At 39.9% G+C, this 24,098-nt stretch overlaps 3 protein-coding genes across 3 annotated transcripts; 1 reads left to right on the top strand and 2 right to left on the bottom strand.

Annotated features, from left to right (window-relative positions):
- The first annotated feature begins 4,941 nt into the window (after positions 1 to 4,941).
- Positions 4,942 to 7,858, top strand: LOC145439358 (uncharacterized). The gene is made up of 5 exons (XM_080316854.1): positions 4,942 to 5,169; positions 5,368 to 5,530; positions 5,818 to 5,878; positions 6,637 to 6,802; positions 7,724 to 7,858. Exons 2-5 carry the CDS (start codon positions 5,528 to 5,530, stop codon positions 7,830 to 7,832), a joined length of 339 nt encoding a protein of 112 aa, XP_080172980.1. The 5' UTR covers positions 4,942 to 5,169; positions 5,368 to 5,527; the 3' UTR covers positions 7,833 to 7,858.
- A 2,841-nt stretch (positions 7,859 to 10,699) lies between these two features.
- LOC145439356 (uncharacterized) lies at positions 10,700 to 14,158 on the bottom strand. Its single transcript, XM_080316853.1, has 8 exons — positions 13,978 to 14,158; positions 13,626 to 13,679; positions 13,471 to 13,536; positions 13,181 to 13,273; positions 12,681 to 12,851; positions 12,512 to 12,602; positions 12,105 to 12,158; positions 10,700 to 11,874 (listed from the first exon to the last, which is right to left on the bottom strand). Exons 4-8 carry the CDS (start codon positions 13,266 to 13,268, stop codon positions 11,814 to 11,816), a joined length of 465 nt encoding a protein of 154 aa, XP_080172979.1. The 5' UTR covers positions 13,269 to 13,273; positions 13,471 to 13,536; positions 13,626 to 13,679; positions 13,978 to 14,158; the 3' UTR covers positions 10,700 to 11,813.
- Positions 14,159 to 19,479: 5,321 nt separating this feature from the next.
- On the bottom strand, positions 19,480 to 22,409 carry LOC145439837 (uncharacterized). Its single transcript, XM_080317475.1, has 2 exons — positions 21,817 to 22,409; positions 19,480 to 21,713 (listed from the first exon to the last, which is right to left on the bottom strand). Exons 1-2 carry the CDS (start codon positions 21,876 to 21,878, stop codon positions 19,760 to 19,762), a joined length of 2,016 nt encoding a protein of 671 aa, XP_080173601.1. The 5' UTR covers positions 21,879 to 22,409; the 3' UTR covers positions 19,480 to 19,759.
- Positions 22,410 to 24,098: the final 1,689 nt, after the last annotated feature.

Below are 24,098 nucleotides of genomic sequence, written 5' to 3'. Positions count from 1 at the left end.
TAATTGAGCTGACTGTAAATATAACATTTTTCAGGTAATTGTAATTGAAGCATTTTTATTTTGTTGTAATGTAATGTAATTGTAATTTGATAAAAATTTCGTTCAATTACAGTTTCAATTACACTGTTATAGAAACCTGACAATCACAACATAAATTAATTAGTCAATCAATCGTTTATTCGTCACACCAGTGAAAATCCGGTACGGATCAGGATGACGACGAGGGGCCGCAAGGCCTTCAGGCAGTGGTTCTCAACCTTTTTTACCCGCGGACTCATCTCAAGCTCGCCAGTATGCCCGCGGACTCAAGCTATGTATTGCTGAAAATATATTTTTTTCAATCAAAGAGAGTGTAATACGGTATAGCAACAAAAATGAGCTAAAATTGAGTCAAGGAAGCTTTCCTAAATCTGTCTTTCCACATCTGTCGGCTTTGCAATTCAAGTAACTATTCAGTAATGCAGTCCACATCTCGAGTTCCACTTATATTAGACAACTATAGATTGTTTCTGTGATTCGCACATGTCCCTACGATTTGTAATTTTCCAAATAGTCTGTAAGTGAACAAGTCGCCATAATCAATTACCAGCACTCAGCGCATATTGCGCCGGAAGCCTGTGCAATGTGCCTACGTGCAGGACCGTAACAGCACTTCGTCAGCCCCCTCAATAATAAAACGTTGGTCTTGGGCCACACAGGTCATTAACCTGACTTCTGGTGGGCTTTACCCCCAGACCCCCTTCCGATACCTTTTTACCCCTACTTCTCAGCGAAATTTTTGTACCGTTCATTCAGTCGTTTTGTTTCGAATAAACCGCGCGAGGCGCGAAAATATTTCATAATTCACGATTGAATCGGTCAATATGATCGGGGATTGCATCTATATATATATAGCTGTAAATTTTTTATGCTATCTCTGCTCATGCATTCAGATTTATCGGTCGAGCTGAGTGAGACGTTTCGGAATATGATATAATGATATAATTTTTCTAAAAAGTTGCATAAATTTTCAAAAAACACTCTATAATTTATGTTAATTCACGAATAGTTTTGGCCCCCCTTCGAGGTCCCCCCTCAATTATGCGGGTTTGGTGTACGGCAGTTACGGTCCCGCATACGTGTGTATAAAGAGCTGTCCCAGGGGTTTATACCTGGCATATTCTGTATGTGAATTGTTAATAGTGAACACGCAGCATTAAATTCCGAGTCCATTCGTACTAAATTCAAGTCAATCCGACCAAAATTGTAGAGTTTATGACCGTGATAGAATTGCTTATGACAATTTTAGCAATAGGCTACCTCGAACATAAATGTAAAGCATTTTGAAAAATTCCAGTTGACGATAATAGGGGTTTTATACCTGGCGTCATTGGTATCAAACCAGGATGATGCGATAGATGTGCAAAGCATACCCGTTTTGCCTGTGATACTTGCAACCAACTGGTTTGCCCAAGACACAGAAAATCTCAGGAGAACCAATAATGCTTGGAATGCTGATCAATTTGTAGTGGTGCTGTTTCGTTGTTCTTGCGTTTGAAATAAACGTGGCCATACATCGCTTATTGAGGTATCTCTAATATTGCTTTCAAAACTACATTCACTGCAGTATAATTTATTAACTTGCAGGAATTTCGTATGCCTCTTATCAACAAGAGGTAACGGCACAATAAGAAGCATATATAGAAAGAGATTCAAACAAAATCCAAATTGGCAAAATATGACGTAACAATGCAATGATAAAAACGAACGGTAGCTGGCCAAAGTCAGCTGTACCGGTACTCCGGTGGTCATAATGAAGGGATAATAGAGAATCAAATTATACAATACTCAGAAGACGTTACACAGACAATCAGCGGAATATATTAATGGAATATTGAAAGATTGTATACAAACTCTTTATCCTTTTTATGGTGCCCTTAATTCTTGATAAGGGAAACCCAAAAAGTCACCGAGGTAATAAATTCTACTGCAATGAATGTAGTTCTGAAAGCACTATTGAAGTGAAGTGCCACCAGTCACATATTTGAGGTATCTATGCATTTTTTATGACAGCTATTAAGGTTACTAACATTTCAAAATAGGTATTTTGCTAATCACTCAGCCTAATTCTCATTACGGAATTTGACGAAACCGGACCAGGACGGGGCTCATTCACTTTCGGACCAAAAAGCTATTTTCTCCGTAAGGCTGCAATGACTTTGGTCCGAAAGTGAACGAGCCCCGTAGGTCTGTCAATTACATGTTCCGAAATCATATCGGACGCGGAAGAAAAAGTGTGCCGAGCCGATTAAGTTGCTGAAAATTCCTGTGTTCACGGACTCACCAAGTACCTTCCGCGGACTCAAATGAGTCCGCGGACTCGGGGGTTGAGAAACACTGCCTTAAGGCCTTAGTACACAGTCGCCACCTGTCGTAATTAGTATATATACATAGGTGCTCTATGCGTGCCGCGTTATAACTAGATAATTCAGCCATGCTAAACTGTTTCCCATACTTCATTCTTCATACTTCATACATTCAAAATATAGGCTAAACCAGTGGTTCTCAAACTGGGTGCGTGCCCCCCATGAGAGGCGCGAAAGCATCTGAAGGGGACGCGAAGCTCCGGTAAAATGAAATTTTTTCCACGCTTGGCGCGATTCACCTCGATTTCAAAGTTATTGCTCTGTGTAAACTCCGGATTTCATATTGGAGAATTCTCTCATCAACAGTCATAACCTTCCATACCATCAAACTATATGTAAGGATTGCTAACAATCTGGTTTCGTTGTGTGATATGACGATAAGGGGGCACGAAATATTTCACTGTCATAAAGGGGTCGTGTCTAAAAAAGTTAGAGAACCAGTGGGCTAAACTAAATCTTAATATTTAAAAAATGGATGAACAGCAAATAAACTCTTCTGAAACCTGTGCTGAACCATTTCCTACACCTAGGTCAGCGTTTTATTTTTAAATATCTGACCAGTACCGAGGCTAGCTGCAACAATTGCAAAAAGAAATTCAAGTTTCCAACCAAGGCTTCATCAAACTTGATCACGCATTTGTTGAGATGTTATCCCAATCTTATCTCCAATCTTGGCCAAATTTACTGGGGTCAGAAATGTTAGCACCCTAACAGTGTTGGGATCAAGTCACTACCTTCGAGTCACGAGCCATTTCGAGTCATTGCACATTTTGACTCGAGTCAAGTCAAGTCAATCGATTTTGAAAGGTGACTCGAGTGAAGTCAAGTCACTCGATTTTTGGAGGTGACTCGAGTCAAGTCGAGTCAAGTCAAGTCAAGTCAAGTCACGAGTCAAGTCACAATTCAAGTCAAGTTGCCTTTTCGAAGTATGAGGTATGATGAAGTTATTGCATTTTGCTAGCTGTCTGAAATACAGGTTGAGTGGTCATTGATTTTTAACCGACGAACGAATATAAAGTTAAATATATACGCCAGAAGGCGCTGTATCGCTCACATATAAGTAGGACTGCTAAACCTCTGTTTATAGTTACCAGCCCAGAGAGAGAATAGATACGAATTGATAAGATGTAATACATTACGCATTTACAAATCGATATGATACAATTCGAGCCTGGGCCAATGATTGAGGACTATATAAACTATATTCGAATTCAGTTTCAATGAAACAATCGGTTTGGTTAAGGTTCAAACAAGAGAATGGAATTTTCTTTACTACTAGTTTACGACAACGTAAGCTGCAAGCTTCAATCAATTCGTTTGCGGTCAATTTATTTGTGAAAGAATAAGGGGGGCTCAGTAAAACGCACGATCTCACGGGTTATACCAGCGTTTGGCAAACAGTTCGAACATATGCAATATACAGTGATTTAGATCGATACCGACTACTTGATGACTTGAAATTGACTCGTGAATTTTGCTCCGAGTCACGAGTCGATCCACATTTCTAATAGGCCGAGTCAAGTCAAGTCAAGTCATTTTAGCAAAGTGACTCGAGTCAAGTCAAGTCACACGAAAAAGGTGACTCGAGTCTGACTCGAGTCAAGTCATGACTCGAGTAATCCCAACACTGCCCTAATGTTCATCAAATACAATCTAACAGTTTCTAACTACCGACCAATTTCTGTTTTGCCAAATCTTGCCACGGTTTTTGAGAAACTGATTGACTGCCGACTTAAGAACTTTTTTGAATTGAATGCAGTACTGTCTCCGACTCAGCATGGATTCAGATCCAACCACAACACCAACCATGCAATACTATCAATTGTAACGGACTGTTAGAAAAATCCGTAAATTTACACCATTTTGAGCAGTAAACGAGTTTACATACGTGGTCGTAACGAAATTTACTGTTATTTAAGCCGTAGTCAATTACGGACACGAGATCGTAATTCGATTCACCGAATCAATCCGTAAATTTACACCTTTTGAGCAGTAAACCAGTTTACATGCGTGGTCGTAGCGAAATTTACTGTTATTTCCGCCGTATTCATTTACGGACATGAGATCGTAATTCGATTCACCGAATCAATCCGTAAATTATTTCATTTGTCACACGTATGGGTGGGCATTTCTTGTGGCCAAGAAAGAAAGATTTTGATAAAATTGTAATTCCATATACAATAGGGTTACATAAACGCGTAGAGTATTACGATTTTGCTAGTACGATTTTAGCACGTTGTGTCAGAGATTGCTGACAATCAGCATTTTGAAAATATGCATCTATAGATATAGGAATTTAATATCGCAACAATCAATAGTTTCATGTTGACATAATTTCAGTAGGCCAGCCGTTCTAACACCAAGTAGGCTTAAGAATAGATTGTATGGTGGTACATCGACTTTAAGGGTTATAGTCATCTTTATATTTAATAACAGGAGCTAATCAGGCGCAAAGTCACTCAACTCGCAACTGTCATAGTTGAGTGACTTTCATCAGGCGGGAAGCCAGCGATAGTTCTTTTGTTCGATCGATATCCCAGGGGATTAGCGAGGAAGATTGAGGTTAAGAATTGCCAGACGGGATACAGCGGTTGTTCTCGGCAAACAGTTGCGGGTGTGACAGAAGGGTTTCTTTCATAGAATAAGGAAGATCAGTATATGCTTGCACAATATTCCAAGCATAGCCTACTGGTAGGGTTGATGGAAAGGAACACATCATTCGCATATCACATGATGGACAGTAGCTATGGTGCCTCATTCAAACGTAAGTATAAATAGCTATCCTTATATTTTGATATAGATAATACTATGCCACTACATGACTCCCCAGACTCGGTCGTGATTATATTGCCTGTCGCAGACAAAAGCTCAAAATTCGTTTTATTTCAATATTGAGTTGTGAATGTTTGCAGACAGCTATCTTACTGTTATCTTTTATAAAAGGAACCCGTTCTCTCTTCAGGGCGTTGAAAAAGGTGAAGTCACTGAGGGTTGTCACCACAATGGAAAGAATTTCGACAATATGCAAAATGCTTCAATCGCAATCATACACGGCTTCTATTGGCATGATATAGTTACTATGTTCATACTTTGATGAGCCAATCTCGCAAATATTCAGGCGAATGGTAAGCAAAAAGCCTTCTTTTATTCATAGTTGTTAGTTTATAATTCTCGTTAATAAATTACCTTTCACTTTTCAGTAGAGAGACGCGTATAGTTTCAGTACACGAAAAAATGTCTCCTACTCAACTCAAATAATTACAATAATAATTGATTCAGATTCGAGTAGTCGAATCATTGCAGTCATTTGTTTCCATTTACCAATGTTTGATAGATGACTCCAACAATCAAACAAGTCCAAATGATGTCAATGAAGGTGTGTTGTAATAATCCGATCCATATCTGTTTTAAGGAATGTGTTCAAGGAGACTTTGTGGAGGAGGCTCCAAATCATCCGTTTTTGATCGCAATCGGTAAGTTATTGTTTAGATTGCAATGCAATAGTTTTGGAAGTGACATTTTATGCTTATGATTACACCAATTCATGTCGGCATGCGCTATATAATTTTAGGAATTAGTGGGAAATGTATCTAATAAAAATCACAATTTGGAGGTGATTCGAGTCGTCTCAAGTCAAGTCACATTACTAATTAATACTGACTAATATAACACAATTCAAGTAGGCGCCAATAGTTGAGTATATAAACTGTAGTCGAATTCATTTTCAATAAAAAAAAAATGTTTGGTTAATGGTCAAGGTACGAACAGAGACAGATATTTTGCTAATAGATTAATTAACTACTTGTTTACCACAAAGTAGCCTAAACTGTAAGCTTCGAACACTTTGTTTGTGGTCAATTTATTTGCGAGAGAACAATGGCGGCTCAGTAAAACACCATAATGGAATGATTGGTAGCTGTCACTGGTTACACCAGCGTTGCGCGAACAATCCGAACATATGCAAGATTCATTTATTTTCATCGACACCGATAACTTTATCACTTCGAATTGACTCCTGAATTTTGATCCGAGTCACGAGTCAATCCACATTTCTGATACGTCAAGTCAAGTCGTTTTAACAAATTGACTCGAGTCAAGTCAAGTTTTACAAAAAGATGACTCGAATCAAGTCTTGACTGGAGTCATCCCAACACTGGTTTACCACAACCACCTCTAAATTAGTATGATTTATTAAGATGCTAATCTGACTACAATACCGGTGCATTTTTAGGCTCGACCGTCCACTGTACAGACAAGTTTCTGATAACCGCCGAAAAATCGACCATTTATTCGACGGAATCCTTCTACTCTGCAGCAGCTTATTTCTTCGCCTGCTTCCATGTCTTCAATATGGAATACCCAGAAGAAGCAACAGCTACATTGGAGTTCATGCAAAGGTGAGCTATGAGTGAGAGTGAGACCACAATTGAAACAGATTATACTAAATTTAATTGATACTAATTATGCACCTGGACTCCCCGAAACACGTTCTGATCTCGACTATGCCTACCTTTATATTCTTTACAAGACAACAACTTCTATCTTTAATTCTTGTCCCAAGCAGTCTCTGATGCTACTCGAGTAGAAGTAATCAATTATATAATTGATGCATCCCATAACCACTAGAGTAATTGTGTAGAAGTGCTTCACAGTGGCCAAATCGCGGGCCCGTGAGAGTGACCCACGGTGTAATTTTCTAAATTGGCCAACCCTGGTCTACGTAAATCAGGGATGACCAAACCGTGGCCCGCGAGAAGGTTTAGAGGGGCTCGCTAAGTAATTCTTGAAGTTATAATTTCAAAAAAATAATTACTCGGGTGATGTATTATGAACTTGCGAGGCCAAACAAAAAATTGATCAGCCTGGTTGCGAAATGCAGGATCTTTATGACTAAAATATGAATATAACCCAGTCCTTGCCAAGCCAAATGAGCCTAGCTCTACACAGAGGCGACCCACAATATTTCAAGTGCCATCATTATTGACCGAATTCATTCATTAACTCTGAATAATTTTTGCGCTTGGCGCGGCTATGTATTCAGGATTTTAATGACATAATTGTTATCGATTTTGATGCGCTGTAATATAAGTCTCGTTTTTGCCGTTACCTAATCCGGTTCGCTCTTAATTGGACGACTACTAAAAGGTTATCAATATTGAAGTGGCCCGCGCAATGGTTTGAAAATCTTATGCGGCTCTTCGGCTGAAAAGGTCGGCCACCCCTGACATGAATTGTACTAGAATACACTATTACTATCAGCTGGCAATCGTTTTGATTCTTTGTCCCTGTTAGTAATATCTAGCCTATTTCATTTATAGGTACTTTGCTGGGATCGCAGAGCAGGGCTCAAGGACATCTAAAAGAAGAAAAACTGACGTTCACCCTAAAGTGATAAAGTTTGCAAAGTTGCTGAAAAAAGCTCCATGAATACCTCAATAAATGCTTCGACGCTGCATCATTAATTGATGATTAGTGTGTGGGTTTATGACCCGGTCTAGGAGTCGAGGAAATTGTATGTGGATTTACCAGCTAATCGGGCATACTATTGCTGTGATTGTGCCGTGATTCCGAAGTGCGCAAAAGAGTCATGTTTAGCTTTACAAATTGGCAGGAAATTTACTAGCAAAATGTATTAAGCCTACTGTTATTAGCCGTAATTTCATTGACTGTCTGGAAGCAGTTTTTAGTTTTACAATAGGGAGTAAATTTACTGACAAACCAGTAATAAATCTTACTGGAATCAGTATTTAGTTTTACATTTAGTCAGTAAATTTACTAGCAAACCAGTAATAAATCTTACTGCTATAACACCGTAATTTAATTGACTTTCTGGAAGCAGTAATTACATTTACAAATGGCAGTAAAACTGCTGCCTGCTATTTGAGCAGTAAATTTACTGGTATTTTTTTAACAGTTCGAGTTTTAACAATTCGAGTTGAGTAGTGAGAGGGGCGTAGCCAGCCGAAAAAAAACGGGGGATATTTATTAAAACGGGGGATATTTTTTGAAAAGATGATATTCGTTATGCTAACCACTTTATTGTGGTTTAATACACACAAATGCCGATACAACAAGGGTAAGATAATCTAGTTTGTGTTTACGTCTTTATACACATGAACATTTGCCAGTTATCTTAAAATATAGCTCTATTATGCGCAGTCGCATGCTACAGTAACAAACAGAAGGCGCTTTTCCCTTGCGCGCCACTATTTGCCGACAGCGAGTTTCATGCGCGCGGATTTTGATACGAAGCGCGCTCGAATCATGACTCAACGCAGCAGGTGATCGACGATCACCTCGCAAATCACAATGTATCAGATCAGATGGAAGTAGCAAACAAATTTCGATGGTAGCGAGGTATCTTGACCTTAATTACCAAAGCGAGGATGTAATCACGAAAGTGCGCGCAGATCATATTACAACACAGTGGAAGATCTCTCCATTTTGCGCTCAAAGACGAACACTCGAACAGTGAAGATACGCAAATGAATTATAGTCTGTTGCCGTTTGATACAAACAATCTGGATTAATTTTGTTTTAAATCAATATGATTTTTACTGTCTGCCAAGATGGTGTGTGGAGATGGTAAAGACTAATTACCGCTCGAGCTTGTGCTTGCATCACGTGAATAACAGTGGCCTGGCGCAGGCTTAGGCTCGCGATTAAAATGCATTCCTAAACGCGTTTGCGGTGTAGAAGTGACAATTGCGAATTGTCGAGGCCAAGACTATAACTTCTGGTTATTACAATAGCACATCGCCGCGCCGCGAGTCACAGAGCGGCCTAATTTTCCTAGCCTCCAATGTTTTACTACTAGCCAAGCGCGTTATGATAGGACAGTCAGCAGATGCGCCAGAGGCCTGAGACACGAAACGGCTGGAGATCTGTAAACCCACACGCAACAACCGAACTAAATGATCGCAAATTGGATCAATACATAATAGATTCCATACAGAACATTTGATTAGTACGATCTGTTTTGGTACTGTAGGGATCTGCTATCTCTAATGATTCAAGCCTAGCGCGCATGTTCTAAACGTTTGTCGATAATAGACTGTCAACACGAAAACCAACTCGCGCGGTATCGAAATTTCAATGCGAGTGTTATTGTTACTGTGACTTCTGGTTCTGTAACTGGATAATATCGTTCAGATGAGACGGGAGAGCCATGTGAGATGCGTTTTTCGGGCTTCCGTAGACGAGAGAACAATATGAGAAAAAGGCATCACCGCAATGCATTGTCTGATTGATCGATGGCGTGATGATGCCGCGCGGCAATTAGGGGATTATCGAATTAGAACAAAAATATTAGATCAATGGAAATATACGTAAGACGGAGGGTATTTCGAGCTTGGAAACGGGGGGTATCGGACACCGATTATCCCCCCCTGTCTACGCCACTGAAAACCATCAAGCAAAAAGAAAGTGGCTGCAGCATTTTTATCGATCTCCGCAAAGCTTTCGACACAGTTAACCACAGAATCTTAAGATACAAGCTAGAACACTATGGAATCAGGGGTATTGCAGCAACTCTACTTGAAAGCTACCTGGCTAACCGCAAACAATTTGTTAAACTGGGGACATTAAGAACGACTACCCCGCAAACAAGATCACGCGCCTGTCACGTTACGATTACGTTAACTATGGAACGTTGAACGTTTGGCGCTCACGTTATCATTGCGACATTCTGTGAACAAAAGGTAGCGATGAGCTGACGTTTCTAATGACGTAATTGAAACGACAACTTTAACCACGTTGGTCCTGACCTAGTTGCTAAATGCTGCCTTTCAAACTAGCTCTTAATGCAATAATACCGAGTCACAATACTTCAGGAACAATGAGTTTATTGCCCATAAAAGATAACAAGTCGTTGGGCCCAGTTCTACACACAGTCATAAACACCAATATTGCAATTTTGTATAATTGAGGTACTAAGCTCGGAGGTATAATTAATATTACAGAATGCATGCAATCAAACAAAAATCACAGGACTAACATATCAAGGTATAAATAACATAGCAATATACTACGACGTCAATAATTCAAATATCAGACACACTTTCATATTAACCAGAGGTGTTAAACTAAGTACCGTTGATTTTAGTACTCAGTTTTGGATACTTGCACTACTTACTCTAGGGGTGATGTTATACCACTTCTACTTCACGTGCTATTAGGAAAAACTATACTGACTTTTTCATTTTGGATTTTGTATGTCTAAATTAGTTTTGTGGAATATGGTTGTCGTTCTCACAATGACTTGTCACAATTCAATCAGTATAACAACAATAATGTCAGCAACTGAATTTATATATTCTCGGAAAATCGACGTAGCATCATATTAGTCACTAACACGAAAGCAACAATTTCAAAAGTGGCTACCACTTAACAACTGCTAAAAGAATGCGACACCTGGTCCAAATCGAAGTTTTCAACTACCAGCTTAAGTACTCTCAATGCCTTCATTTTTAACTACTAGTTTTAAGTACCAAGTAAATTTAACATGCCTTGGATATTGCTAGTTCTACTTTTGCAACAACTCTTTACCCCCTTAGACAGCAGAGCTACGACAAATTTGACTAGCAATTATTGTTGGATTTTACCTAGATGTGTATAGATAGACAGGACATTAGTAATGGAGAAGCAGGGATACTTGAAGAAACACTTGGCAGCAAGCTAATGGCAAGATATTGATACATAAAAAATGAAGAAACTGCGTAAGCCGGTGTTAGCACCATCACAAGTATCTTTAAACACTTTACCGTGAGCCAATTTACGATACTGTAGGGTTAACATATTTTGGGAATCTGAAAAGAGGACACCTAATAAAAATTTCCGGACTTACAATACAGCAGTAACATCCGGTAAAATTGGTAAACATTTTGCGAGTTTGTAGTTTGTAAGAAGGTCATCTTTCCGACTCGACTTCCGAATTACACACTTTCTATGAATATTCATTTAGATGACTAAAACAAAAGGTCGTTTTTCTGGCACAACTCCTGTAAGACCCACCTAACCGGTACTTGAGCTTGCTTTATCGCAGTTAAATTCAACGTACATCTACGCAAAATTTTCAAAACGTGGACAATGACATTTGGGCGTCCTGCTAGGACACTTTAAAAAAGGATAAATCCTCTTTCAAAGAGGACGAATGGTAACCCTACGATACTGACAAATAAAGAAATGCAAAACTGCGTAGCCGATGTCAGCGAAATCACTTATTTACAGGTTTCCTAAGTACAAATATAAATGAGCAAAGGTAGAAGGAATGTCATTCTTGGTTAAATGCAGGTAATTACACCAGTACATGGTGCCTGGATGTCCGCTGTTCACCTTATAAGGTGGCACTTGGATGCAAGAACTGTATGACGTCTTCTTTGAGACTATTAAACGTAACTTTCAAGCTCACTAGTCCACCTCTTTCTTCTCAAATGGGCAGCAGCTCATCAAAGCACACACTTTATCATTCCTGAAATCAAGAAGTCACAGTTGGCAAGTCAGAAATAGATGACTAGCTAGCACTATATCACATCAATTTAATGTACAAGATCTGTGTTGGAACAGCTAAACAAAAAACAGAATCCCATGCTGAGAATATGTAAGAAATGGTGTTGCGGGATCAACAGTGTTAAATTTCCCACTATTTCAATCTGGATGATTTCACGAGTCCCATTAAAACCAAGTTTGAAAAATGCATACCTCATCCACGGCGAATTCTTCACTAGTGCGTCTATCCTGTGGTCTTGATGATTGCTGCAAGAAGTTCATTGTTATATTCTAGGTCATGGTAGCACAGTAAACCTATACGAAGAACTTGTAATAAGAATCCAACGTATTTAATCCTGTTCAGCAGAATTACGTTAGACAAGCAAGCACCATGCAATTACTGTCCAGAGGGCATATAAACAAATGAGAGTGGATCACAGAACACAGGGTATAAATACAAAGCAAGGCACACGAAAAAATGATGATTGTTACTAAATAAGATATGACACCAACATGAATGCGCATCATAACAATAATTGTAATTTATTGCACCAGCACCTATGCCTGATTTTTTTTATAGCAGAGGGATATCAGAATGACGAACCAACAGCAAACTGTACCTTCTTGAGATAATGAGGGTAAGACTTGAAGACTTCACCGATGTGCGATTCTCTTTCTCCGTTACTTTGCTGTGGGTCTTCCTGCATATAGCTACAAGAAGATAGGGTTGGAGCTAAATTGATTACACCTTGTACTGTCTGGGAGCGTTGCTTTAACTTCAATACTCACATATCAGAAGGCTATATATCGTTTCATGGTCTTTGAAGCGATGCTTATGCTTTCCTTTATGTCCGTCTTTGGAATACTGAGCAAGTAGAAACTTGGTTGCAATTTTGTCCAACACGCCTCGAGTTGTAGCGGTCACAGTTTGTCCACCAACCAACGACAAATATACGATACCTGGAAAACCAAGAAATCCAGAGAAAATCATAAAAACAGGTGCCAACAGCACTCTGTCAAATTAAATCCTGACCAATTCTAGTTGTAACAGTATTTTTACAGTGAATGAAAAACTACACCGAGAGTCGTTTAACTTGATCAGCTGGGGAAAATGTTAGCAATTGTATATCGAAAATTGATGGGTTGGGTAATTATAACAACTACTTACTGCGGCATATTTGGCTCCCCCTGCTTAAGTTTCTCATCTATGCCTTTTAATTCATCCAGACTAGTTGCAGGTTTCTTGATTAAATACTCGAAATTCTGCGTGCTTGACTGCGATTGCATACATTTTCCAACATCTTGTCGAACGAGATACGCTTGATTTTCATCTACTTTCTCCGAGATAGTTCGCACACAAATCAAGATTTTCTTCATGATTTCTAAAGAAAATTAAAAGTCATCTATACCGCACATTTGACAAACGTACATTAAAATCATCAATTATTGTGTAACGACATGGTCATGAATGTCTCAAAGCTCGACCCCTTATAATATAAATTTGAGTTCTGGGAAGCGTAATATGTAAAAGTGAATCAAATGCCATACTTCCTATAAAAATATGAATCTCAGAACGTACCGTCATCCGAATAGCCGTTTCGTCTGTGGAATACACTGTCGGTAGATATTTCGAACGAAGAGCAACCTAAAATAAATAAATAATAATTGATAATGAATATTTGATAATTTTACAAAGCAAGTTGACATCTCAGGAGAAGAAAATGTTGAACATACCTTCCAAAGTTGTCTCTACTTGGTGCCTCTCGGGACGTCTTGGTGTTGAGGTGACTATAGAAAGAAATACATAGTCACATATCGAATTATTTTCCAAACTCTAATTCAACAGACCTGCCCGCTTTTTCTTGGATAGCAACTGCGAAGTTCGCTTCGAAGTTGAGGCAGACGATGGTTGAGAATGAATATAAGTATCAGCAGGAACTGCTTCATTGTCAGAATCATCAATATCTGCAGAAAATACAAGTTGGGATGAAACTAACACTATGGAAATGGATAGACAATTGATAATAAATATATAATAATTTCACAAAGCAAGCAACATCTCAGGAGTACAAAATGTTAAACAAACCTTCCAAAATCGTCTCTACGTGGTGCCTCTCAGGACGTCGTTGTGTTGAGGTGACTAAAGAAAGAAATACATAGTCACGTATCGAATTATTTTTCAGATTGTAATTAAACAGACCTCCCCGCTTTTTCTTGGATAGGAACTGCGAAGTTTGCTTCGAAGTTGAGGCAGACACAATGAAACATCAGATAACATAATTGTTGGGCGTCCATCCGTGCCCGAGCTCTCATAGGGAGTTGAATCAGAAATAATGGCAGGAACAGCCGTTTCTGCATGTAATGGAGTGACATCCTCAAATGGATCCAACATTGTACTGTTACGGCCATCTGTTGATAAAGTAATTCATGTATTAAAGCAGGCATGAGAATGATGAAATGTTTACTTGGACTGGGAGCTATTATAAGAATGAGCAGAAGATTTCATCTTATTGGCTGGGAGAAAAGAGCTTGCTTCGAAAATTGACATCACACAAACATTATGATGCCAATACCATGTGATTCATGAAACTCAAATCCAAAACTGAATAAAATTGAACACTTACTTGATACTGGTCTATTAATATCTGCAAACTGTAAAATTTCATCGTTTTTTTTAGTTCAAGCCTGCTTGATTAACCTGGTCGCAGCAGTCCATCTCCTTCTGTGAGCTACGGTAATCGGTGTCTTTTTCGACATTTAGGCATACTGAACTGTAGCTGCTTCAATAGAGTAGAAAATTAATGAACCTATTGGAGTCCACGGTTTGCTGTGTGCATGTCACGACCTCATGATCAATAGAAATCTGCATTCTACCAAAGTCCAAAGACTAATATTTTTGACATGTTCACAAGGAACACTGATTGGTGATGGTCAGACATGTCATTGTGGATAAGGAAGCATACTTGCACATGCCATCAATTAATAAGGAACAGATGAATGATATACTCGATAAATCACGCATGTAGCTATGGCTGACGATATGGCCGACAGAAAACTACGGTCTATGAAGTAACCGTATGCCTGAACTATGTTTTTATACGAAGCATAATTATAAATTAGCATGCAAAGTTCAGTTTTCCGCACTCCGCTATAGCTCTGTTCTTGCTTCAACATCAGTTACCGCGATTAATCCGCGAACTCAACTAACACCGCACCCTCAACTACGATTACAAACCGCCATTGTAAGACCTCGCGCTGTTGTCTGGCGGCATCACACGTGCGCGGCGGGCGAGCTGATGTTCGTGTAGGAAAAAAATGCCATACGTCACTCGGCGACAAATCGTGCCGGCTGTATCCCAACGCGACACGCGTCTGTGCAATATGAAGTGTCGGGTATGTGCGCATGTAGTATTTTCGTTGTCGGTAATCAGTGAACTGGGTCTGAATGCTACAATTGCAATAAAATGACACCATGATGCGTGTATCGTCAAGATGAGAATGTTTACATGCCATGTCGGGCAGTAGCGAATCACATGTTTGCCACCTCCAGATGACATACGCGATGATACGTCATGATAACACTCCCTCTGCAGTTTAGTTCGTGTTAATTCAAGTCCCCATGCCTCAGAGCTTAAATTGATCATGAAAATACATACCCAAATTCCCATCGTTATTTTGAACATCTTTTTGAAACTTTTGTAAACGTTTGAAAGCCGTGTCAAACGTTTACTATTTGCGGGGTACCAGAGATATAACTTGTGGAGTGCCACAAGGCTCAGTCCTTGGACCGACTTTTTTCCTCATTTATATTAACGACATTGTTAATGCATCTTTATTCCGCACAACGCTATTTGCTGATGATACTCACCTCTTCATAACCTCCAACACTTTCGATGATCTGCATGCATCTGTGAATAGGGAACTCCCAAAAGTGTCGAGATGGCTGCAAGCAAACAAACTAAGTTTGAATGCAGATAAGACCGAGATGCTCGTTTTAAATAATGCCAGTCATAATTTCACTGTGAACATCAATCATAAACAAATCTCAATATGTGACTCAGCAAAATATCTCGGCGTCACCATTGATTCGAAATTGTCTTGGAAGCAGCATATTGAATGCACAATATCAAAACTAGCTCGGTGTGTGGGAATAATGACCCGTCTCCAATCTTTGGTTTCCAGATCAGTACTACGAACCATCTACTTCTCTCTTTTCCACTCGCATCTGCAGTATGGAATCGTAGTATGGGGAAATGCATGTACAACATTTTTGTGCAGAATTCGAACCCTGCAAAACCGTGCGATACGGCTGATATCATCTGTACCTTTACGTACCAATTTATCGCCTTACTACCGTAAGCATCGAATTTTGCGAGTTGATGAACTGTATCGCTTCGAAGTATCAAAAGTTGTTCACAAGTATTTTTCCAATAGTCTGCCTCCTGTGTTTGATGACTTTTTCATACCTGCTAAACATGTCCATTCCCATTACACGAGATCTTCGTCTAAAGGAAACGTCTACTTACCCCAACCCAATAGCAACCTAACTAAGAGATCTATCGACTACTCGGGACCTATCATCTGGAATGCATTACCATCACATATCCGTGAATTGCCTTATAATAGATTCAAAAAAGCCCTACTTGATCACCTCTTGTCGTTACACTAACACTGTTGCCCTACCTCGCCCAGACATTGCTTCATTGACCATTTGCTACCATTGTTTATTTTTTTTTCTATTTTCCTTTCCTAACTAAACATTTCTTACAGCCAGACTGTTCTGAGTCAAGTGTACCTGTTTGATGCTGGTGTGATCAGACTAGATGACCTTCATGGTCTTATCGATCATTCCTATCTAATACCGAATACTGTGCACGCATATTTTCTGTACCACCATCACTGCCGTTTGTTATGTATTTTGGTTCGATGAAAATAAAGACTCTCTCTCTCTCTCTCCGAGCAAGTGAAAATGTAAATGCGAAATAAAATGTTGTAATTCTTAGTTAACAAGAGGTTCTCTCCTTTTGCATTATTTTAATTTCACTCATCTTATCGGTATCATCTTTATCGAGGGGTCGAGTAAAAATTTTTAGCTATATTGTTCAGCATATTGTAATTTTATTTTATTTTTATTTCTAAATTACATTGCTAATAAATGCTGATAAGTGACTGTGTTGATATTAGGTAATGAGAATGTGTTTAATTGTAACACGATTTCTTGCTTGGTAGCCTACCCCCTACTGAAAATGAAAAAACGCCCAATTTACCCGATTGAGTCTAACTGTATTCGCAATTACGAGAGAAAGTATTTTCGCCTTTGCGCTCGCATGAAGATCGTCGACGGTGAAATGTAGGCACAGAATGATTGTCGCATATTATCGGAAACCTTCGATATCGATGTGGCCAGACGCCGAATAGTCGTGTCCTTGCAAACTGAGCCTAGTGGGCGGCATACAGTAGACCCGCAATATACTCAAGTAATAATATTATTGATCTAGTTTATTTACAAATTTTGAAAATTTTACCAGCAAGGCGCGGCCAGTGGAACGCGCACTCGTTCGTCAATTGCATGTTCCCCTTCAGCCGAAAAGGTTGGCCATTCCCGGTCTATATAGATTACTAATCTACCCATAGGTTACTTATCTATAGTAATCTAGAGTCTGTCAGCTGTCAGTAACATCCGATGTAGCAAAGAAGACATAGGTGCCGCCGTGCCGACTTATGGCGCGATGATGAGTAGCCTACCTGTCAATTGTCGATAACATCATAGTTGCACTAGAACGCACTTTACTCTATGCCAGGGGAGGGCAACTTCTCCAGTCGGCGGGCCTGATATAGGAAAATGAAATACTGAATCGATACATTATTCGCCCGTTTATCCACATATACAAGGAATAAATCGTATTAAATCAATGTATTTTAACGACAGCAATGTCATTTCAATGCTATTTCTCGCCGATAATGACGAAGACAATGTGGGTTTGAGAATAGCATTGTTGTACAGACGCCGCCATGTCTGCTTCTATCTGATCAATCAACATATGGTGCAATCCCTAATTAGGATTTCAAGGTGTTCAATAAGCCCGGTACCCCAAATTTACCAAGATATCAATTCATTAAGGTTGAGTAGGTGACGAGATAGCGTCGGTGTTCCACTGTGTGGCCTAATTAATCTCGATATTGAATGCATGCCCACGTCCTCTACGAGATTTGAAAAGTGGCTCGCGACCCGTTTTGAGTAGGCGACCCCTAGCATAAGCGGTGTCTTACAAAAGCCCATAGAAATGTGCCGAACTACAAGTCGGCGGTTACTGAATCAAAGATAAGAAATATCAGCCTGGTGTAAATGACCGTTGTAGTCGACAAACACCACGATTACCACAGACGACATTAGGGTTGAGTAGGCCTATATCGTAATACCGATAATGCAAGTTGTTGTTGTTTGTGGTATTCATGGTGTTTATCGATTACTATGGTCATTTACACCAGGCCGATATTCCTTGTTTTTGATTCCATATCTGCCGACTTGTAGCATGGCCCACTTTTAGGCTTTTTGTAAGACACCGTTTAATCGGATGAGATGACGGGGAGGAGCCTAGATAAACCTCCAACACTTTGGTAGGAATTCTGGAGTCGGCCTCGGTCGGACTCGAACCCACAACCCAGTGGTGTTGTAGCAGTGGATTATACCACTATGTTATCTCGCCACAGATAATGCAAGTCTTCTCGCTTCGACGAACTTACGCGTAAGTTCCACTCTAGCATGCTGCGCAGCTTCGCATATACACGTATATAATAATACAGTGCTCTTCAACCTTTTTCGGAGTGGTACACCCTTTTAACGTTTGCTCAAAACTCGTACACCCCTGGTCATTAGGGGTTTTCAAAAATGACTTTTTTTCTCAAATCGTACTGGCTACTTGATAAAATTGCTAGGTTACCTAATTTAAGCCTACACACCAAATTTGGTTCGATTCCAACCAGTAGCCGCATTGCTACGGGAAAAATGAATACCGAAAAATGCGAAATTTTTCTGTTCACCCGATGAAAGTATCAGGTTGTCTATAAAAACGATGTTCTTCAAATTTGGTTCAATTCCAACCAGCAGAAGTGGAGTTATTGCCGTCAAAAAATTTGGATTTGAATAAAATAGTATTTTGTCAAAGAGTCTAATCGCCGCCAGTTAGGCCGCCTGTCACGCAAATTGGAATTTATTTCGTGTCAGCCCCGAAACAGCATGACATTACGAATGATAATCAATCTAAATGTAACAGTATTGGGGAGAGAGTAGGTAAAGCTACTGCTGCAGAAGCGGTAATTCAGATCAGCGATGATAGCAGGCGCACCAGCCTACGGCGTATCAGGCCTGCCCAACACCGCACACAGTCTATAGAAGCACATGGGCTGCATGAGATGTCAGTAACATCAGATCGTATGTCGCTATACACCAATGGTTCTCAACCTTTTTTTAAAAACGCCCCCTTTTTGATGGTGAAAAATTTCGCGCCCCCCTTATCGTCATACCACAAAATCCCACTGGGGTGCTAGCAACCTCAAGAGGTTGTTTGGTGGTATGGAAGGTTATGAATATAGCTTTCAATACAACATCCATTGTAGCAGTCTATTTAATAAACTCGAAGACTTTTCGGGTGCCTCTTTTCAAGAGTTATCGGCACACTAAAGGGATTTAAACAGATTTAAAAGCAAAACCAAAAAGGCAAAGTATGACGCAACAATCAAAATCACAGACCATGAAATTCGTATTGTATCAATGGCAACAATAACAAACTACGAAGTATACGGACATACGGTACTATAGTAGCAGCACAATTTGTAAATAAACAGTTACACGCACGGAACAACACGCACTAATGAGAAATTTGTAGGTTGTAGAGGAAATCTTTCTGTCTGCATAAAATAGGTTTGCTCAACTGAATAATAGTAGACTCCAACACTTTTAAATGAAACACAGACCTACCACGCGCAATGACAGTGAACATATTGTCATCATAGTGCTGTGCACAGGCAAGGTTTTCGCTCAGATGCTGACCGATTGACGAAGCATATGCTTGGTAATCATCATAGCAGTCTGTTTTTGCAGCCAATTTGCACTGACGTGCGAGCTCCGTGCGTTCATTTGCGCATGTTTTTGACCGAATCAATTTTGGGATATGCTGCTTGATACGCTCAAACAATCTTTGAGATGTACGTCCTACATACCTACTATCACAGTGGCACTTGTATTGGTAAACAACATTACTTGCATCAAAGGCAGGAAGTACATCTTTTCGAGAGTTGGGTAACAAGGGTTTCGTCGTGTACACTACATGCGTGTTAACGCTGTAGTAGCAACGGTGAACAGCCGATTTAATAAGCTTTTCAAATCGGCTAGACACGTTACCTAGCCAAGGTAGGTGTAAAAATGCCGGACATTTTTCTGGGCCATATTTTGGAGCTGTATCCGATTTTTTCAATACCCTAGAGATGGAGCATTTTAATATGTGGTCCGGATAGCCATTTTTGGAGAGAATCAAGTGGATATCATCCAATTCGCGTGACAGTTTTTCCGTTGAGCAGAGGCGCAAGGCGCGATTAACGAGAGATGAAATGAGGTTTAATTTACGCCGCTTCGGGCAGAATGAATCCCAACGAATGTAATGACCAGTGAAAGTAGGTTTTCTGTACACCGACGTTAAAAACGTTTGTCCTGATCTCTCTACTAAGACGTCTAAAAAGGGAAGGGCAGCATCAGTTTCCTTTTCCTCGGTAAATTGTAGAGCTGGATGGAGACAATTCAATTTTTCGAAGAAATTATTACACTCTCGCTCATTTTTAAAGGCAACAAAGGTGTCATCGACATATCTAAAATAGAGGAGAGGTTTTGTGACGTTTTCAAACAATTTCTTTTCATGGTATCCCACGAATATATCGGCCAGACTAGGTCCCAACGGTGAACCCATCGAAATACCATTGCATTGACGGAACATCGTGTCATTAAAGCTGAATTCAACGCTACTAGTAGCGGTTTGCAACAATTCAAGAAATATTTCACGCGGTAGTTTCGGAGGTTCAAGCGTGCCATCATAAAGCGCGTCTGCGCAGATTTCGAAAGTTTCCGACAATGGGACGTTAGTAAAAAGACTTTTCACATCAAATGAGCTAAGAAATACATTGGACGGATTTAATTTGGCGCGTTTTAATTCGTCTACAAATTTGAACGAGTCGCGGACGCAGTGGTGCGTATACAAGGATCGAACTGGCTCAATGACGGTGTTAAGCCATTTGGCTAAATTATGCTGTGCCGATCCACACATAGACAATATGGGGCGAAGCGGTACGTTATCTTTATGTGTTTTCGGTAAACCGTACATACGCGGCCGTTGTGATCCCGTTGGGCGTAGAGACTCGTACAGATTTGAAGGAAGTACTCCATCCTTCTTCAGTTTGAGAAGGCGACGCTGCAGCTTCATTTCTAACTTGCGCGTGTTATCGTTCATGTCGGCAGGACCCAGGTTGGTGAACTTTGACGAATCTTGAAGAATGGATTCCATTTTCATGTTGTAATCTGCCCGGTTCAAAATCACAACTCCAGAACCTTTGTCAGGTTTTGTGATGCAAATTTTTTCGTTTGAACGTAAGGATTTGATGGCTTTAAGACAATCCTTGTTCATCAGAAAATCACCGGCGTCCACTGGGGTGCCACAATACGCATGTGCAAGATCACTGAGCTTAGCTTTCATCGCAGAAAAATATTCCGGAGATAATGGTCTATGGTGTTGTAGTTGACCAATTAATACCTCGAAATCGGCGAATATTTCTTCTCTCTTAACGTTGTTGGGAGGCAAACAAAAATCCAATCCATGAGACAATACAAATTCTTCGATATCACTGAGTTTATAACTAGAGAGATTTGCTATGAACGCACGGAGCTCGCACGTCAGTGCAAATTGGCTGCAAAAACAGACTGCTATGATGATTACCAAGCATATGCTTCGTCAATCGGTCAGCATCTGAGCGAAAACCTTGCCTGTGCACAGCACTATGATGACAATATGTTCACTGTCATTGCGCGTGGTAGGTCTGTGTTTCATTTAAAAGTGTTGGAGTCTACTATTATTCAGTTGAGCAAACCTATTTTATGCAGACAGAAAGATTTCCTCTATAACCTACAAATTTCTCATTAGTGCGTGTTGTTCCGTGCGTGTAACTGTTTATTTACAAATTGTGCTGCTACTATAGTACCGTATGTCCGTATACTTCGTAGTTTGTTATTGTTGCCATTGATACAATGCGAATTTCATGGTCTGTGATTTTGATTGTTGCGTCATACTTTGCCTTTTTGGTTTTGCTTTTAAATCTATTTAAATCCCTTTAGTGTGCCGATAACTCTTGAAAAGAGGCACCCGAAAAGTCTTCGAGTTTATTAAATATACTGCTACAATGGATGTTGTATTGAAAGCTATATTCAAGTTCTGTACCACGAACCAGCTATTTAAGGTTATGAATGTTTATGAGAGAATAAAAAATATGAAATTGGGTCTATATAGAGAGAAACATGCGTGCATTGGAGGTACATCGCGCGAAGCGCGAAATATTTTTTTAGGTGACCGCTTCTTCGCGGCCCCTTCAGATGTTTCACGCCCCCCTAAAGGGGGCGCGCCCCCCAGGTTGAGAACCCCTGCTATACACAGTCTACTGTCGCTAATTTGCATCACTAATAACAAAATATTACATTGCAAATGTATGGCAAAATATTGGACATAAAATCGGCATTTTAAAACAAAAGGGTTTCGATTTCATCATGGATGCTGTTTTGACCCTGGCTGGCTACGTCACTTCTTTTATTTTCATTGCGGTATTTATTAACGTCGGGTATGAAGTACCGATTCAAGAAGTCTGAGCTATTGCGGCGGTTTCCTCAAAAATCACTAAAAGACAAATGACTAGCTGAACACATGTTTGTTAACTGCATACTTTCCAACACCAAACGGAACCATTGGTCTATTGCCGACGGCTAAATGATTACGAGAAATTTGTGCTTATGACATCACAATCAAACGGATGTACAGTATTACACTTGAGATAACATCGTACCATGCTCATTAACCTGTGCGTCAACCTGCACTGACCCATAAACCTGCCTTTGTGATAGCTAGCCATCGGCTCATTGCAATTCGGATCTGGTACACCCCTGTACACCCCATCCGAGTGGTACACCCTTTGCAAATTCTGGTACACCCCAGGGTGTACGACAACCCCGGTTGAAGAGCACTGTAATAATATACAGTCACTAAAATTTGACGTATTAAGCAAGTAGTGGGGAATCTTGGCAGACTGGGGTCGCTGGTCACATTATCATTTAAGACAGAAAACTGTCCGCGGGCCGGACAAAATCCCTTCGCGTGGCCAATTTTGAATCCGCATTACAGTTGTTTAGTCTTTTGCATTGCTGACAAACTTTCCTAAACTTGTTTGAAAATAACAAAGAAAACATTGAAAAGGACATCAATTAATTTCAAGGTAGGTTGCACTGAGACTAATCCTGATGCTGGTAATGGCTACAGAGACCACGGATTCGTTCTGTCCTGCCATGCTAAATTTGGTCAGTTTTGGAAATGAATTATTGGTGTTGATTTATAGCCAAATTGAGGGCGAAACCGGGCAACCTATATTGCATCTAAGTCTGTCTTAGGCAGTGCAGTTCGTCAGCTATCAACAACAGCTACCTAGCGCACAGAGATTTAGGCTACTGTCAAAGCTATAAAGTAATGAATGACTTGCACTTAGGAATTTCTCTAAATCTTCAAAGAATATCAAAAATTTTTTCAAATGAAGTTGAAGTCAGCCTATACTCCGTTGAGCGCGACTGCTGGAGTTTGAGTTTGGCAAGTTTTCTAGAATACGAATTAAATTTAATCTTCAATAATCGTCTCTTCAGAATGGTTGTTAAACACATGTTTAGTCATAATTTATACAGACATTGACAAAATTGACAAAAATTTCTAGCGCCCCCCAAGGTTGAGACTCCCGCGCCCCCCAAGTTGAGAACCCCTGCTCTATACGCCCAGAAAGGGATTTCGTCTGAACTTGGTGTAGAGCCTTTATCCATCTTGATTGACTCCACTAATCGCAACGAGGTGAAGGATTTTGGTTTATCACCCTTAGGGGGGCCCAAGACCAACTTTTTTTTTTGGGGGGGGGACTGAT

The sequence above is a fragment of the Botryllus schlosseri genome, chromosome 5 (genome assembly GCF_051294905.1).
Source record: "Botryllus schlosseri isolate E-star chromosome 5, Bs_hap1, whole genome shotgun sequence".
Taxonomy (NCBI): Eukaryota; Metazoa; Chordata; class Ascidiacea; order Stolidobranchia; family Styelidae; genus Botryllus; species Botryllus schlosseri.
Note: the sequence above shows the minus strand (reverse complement) of the source record. Positions and strands in the feature narration are given on the sequence as shown.

Coding starts and splice junctions, on each gene's coding strand:
- LOC145439358 (XM_080316854.1), top strand. Junction 5,879..6,636: donor TCCGTTTTTGATCGCAATCG/GTAAGTTATTGT, acceptor GTGCATTTTTAG/GCTCGACCGTCCACTGTACA. Junction 6,803..7,723: donor ACATTGGAGTTCATGCAAAG/GTGAGCTATGAG, acceptor TTTCATTTATAG/GTACTTTGCTGGGATCGCAG.
- LOC145439356 (XM_080316853.1), bottom strand. CDS start 13,268: ATGAAGAAAATCTTGATTTGTGTGCGAACTATCTCGGAGAAAGTAGAT. Junction 12,159..12,511: donor ACCCTCATTATCTCAAGAAG/GTACAGTTTGCT, acceptor AACTTCTTGCAG/CAATCATCAAGACCACAGGA. Junction 11,875..12,104: donor AAGAATTCGCCGTGGATGAG/GTATGCATTTTT, acceptor TCTTGATTTCAG/GAATGATAAAGTGTGTGCTT.
- LOC145439837 (XM_080317475.1), bottom strand. CDS start 21,878: ATGCTTGGTAATCATCATAGCAGTCTGTTTTTGCAGCCAATTTGCACT. Junction 21,714..21,816: donor TGCACTGACGTGCGAGCTCC/GTGCGTTCATAG, acceptor CAACGTTAAGAG/AGAAGAAATATTCGCCGATT.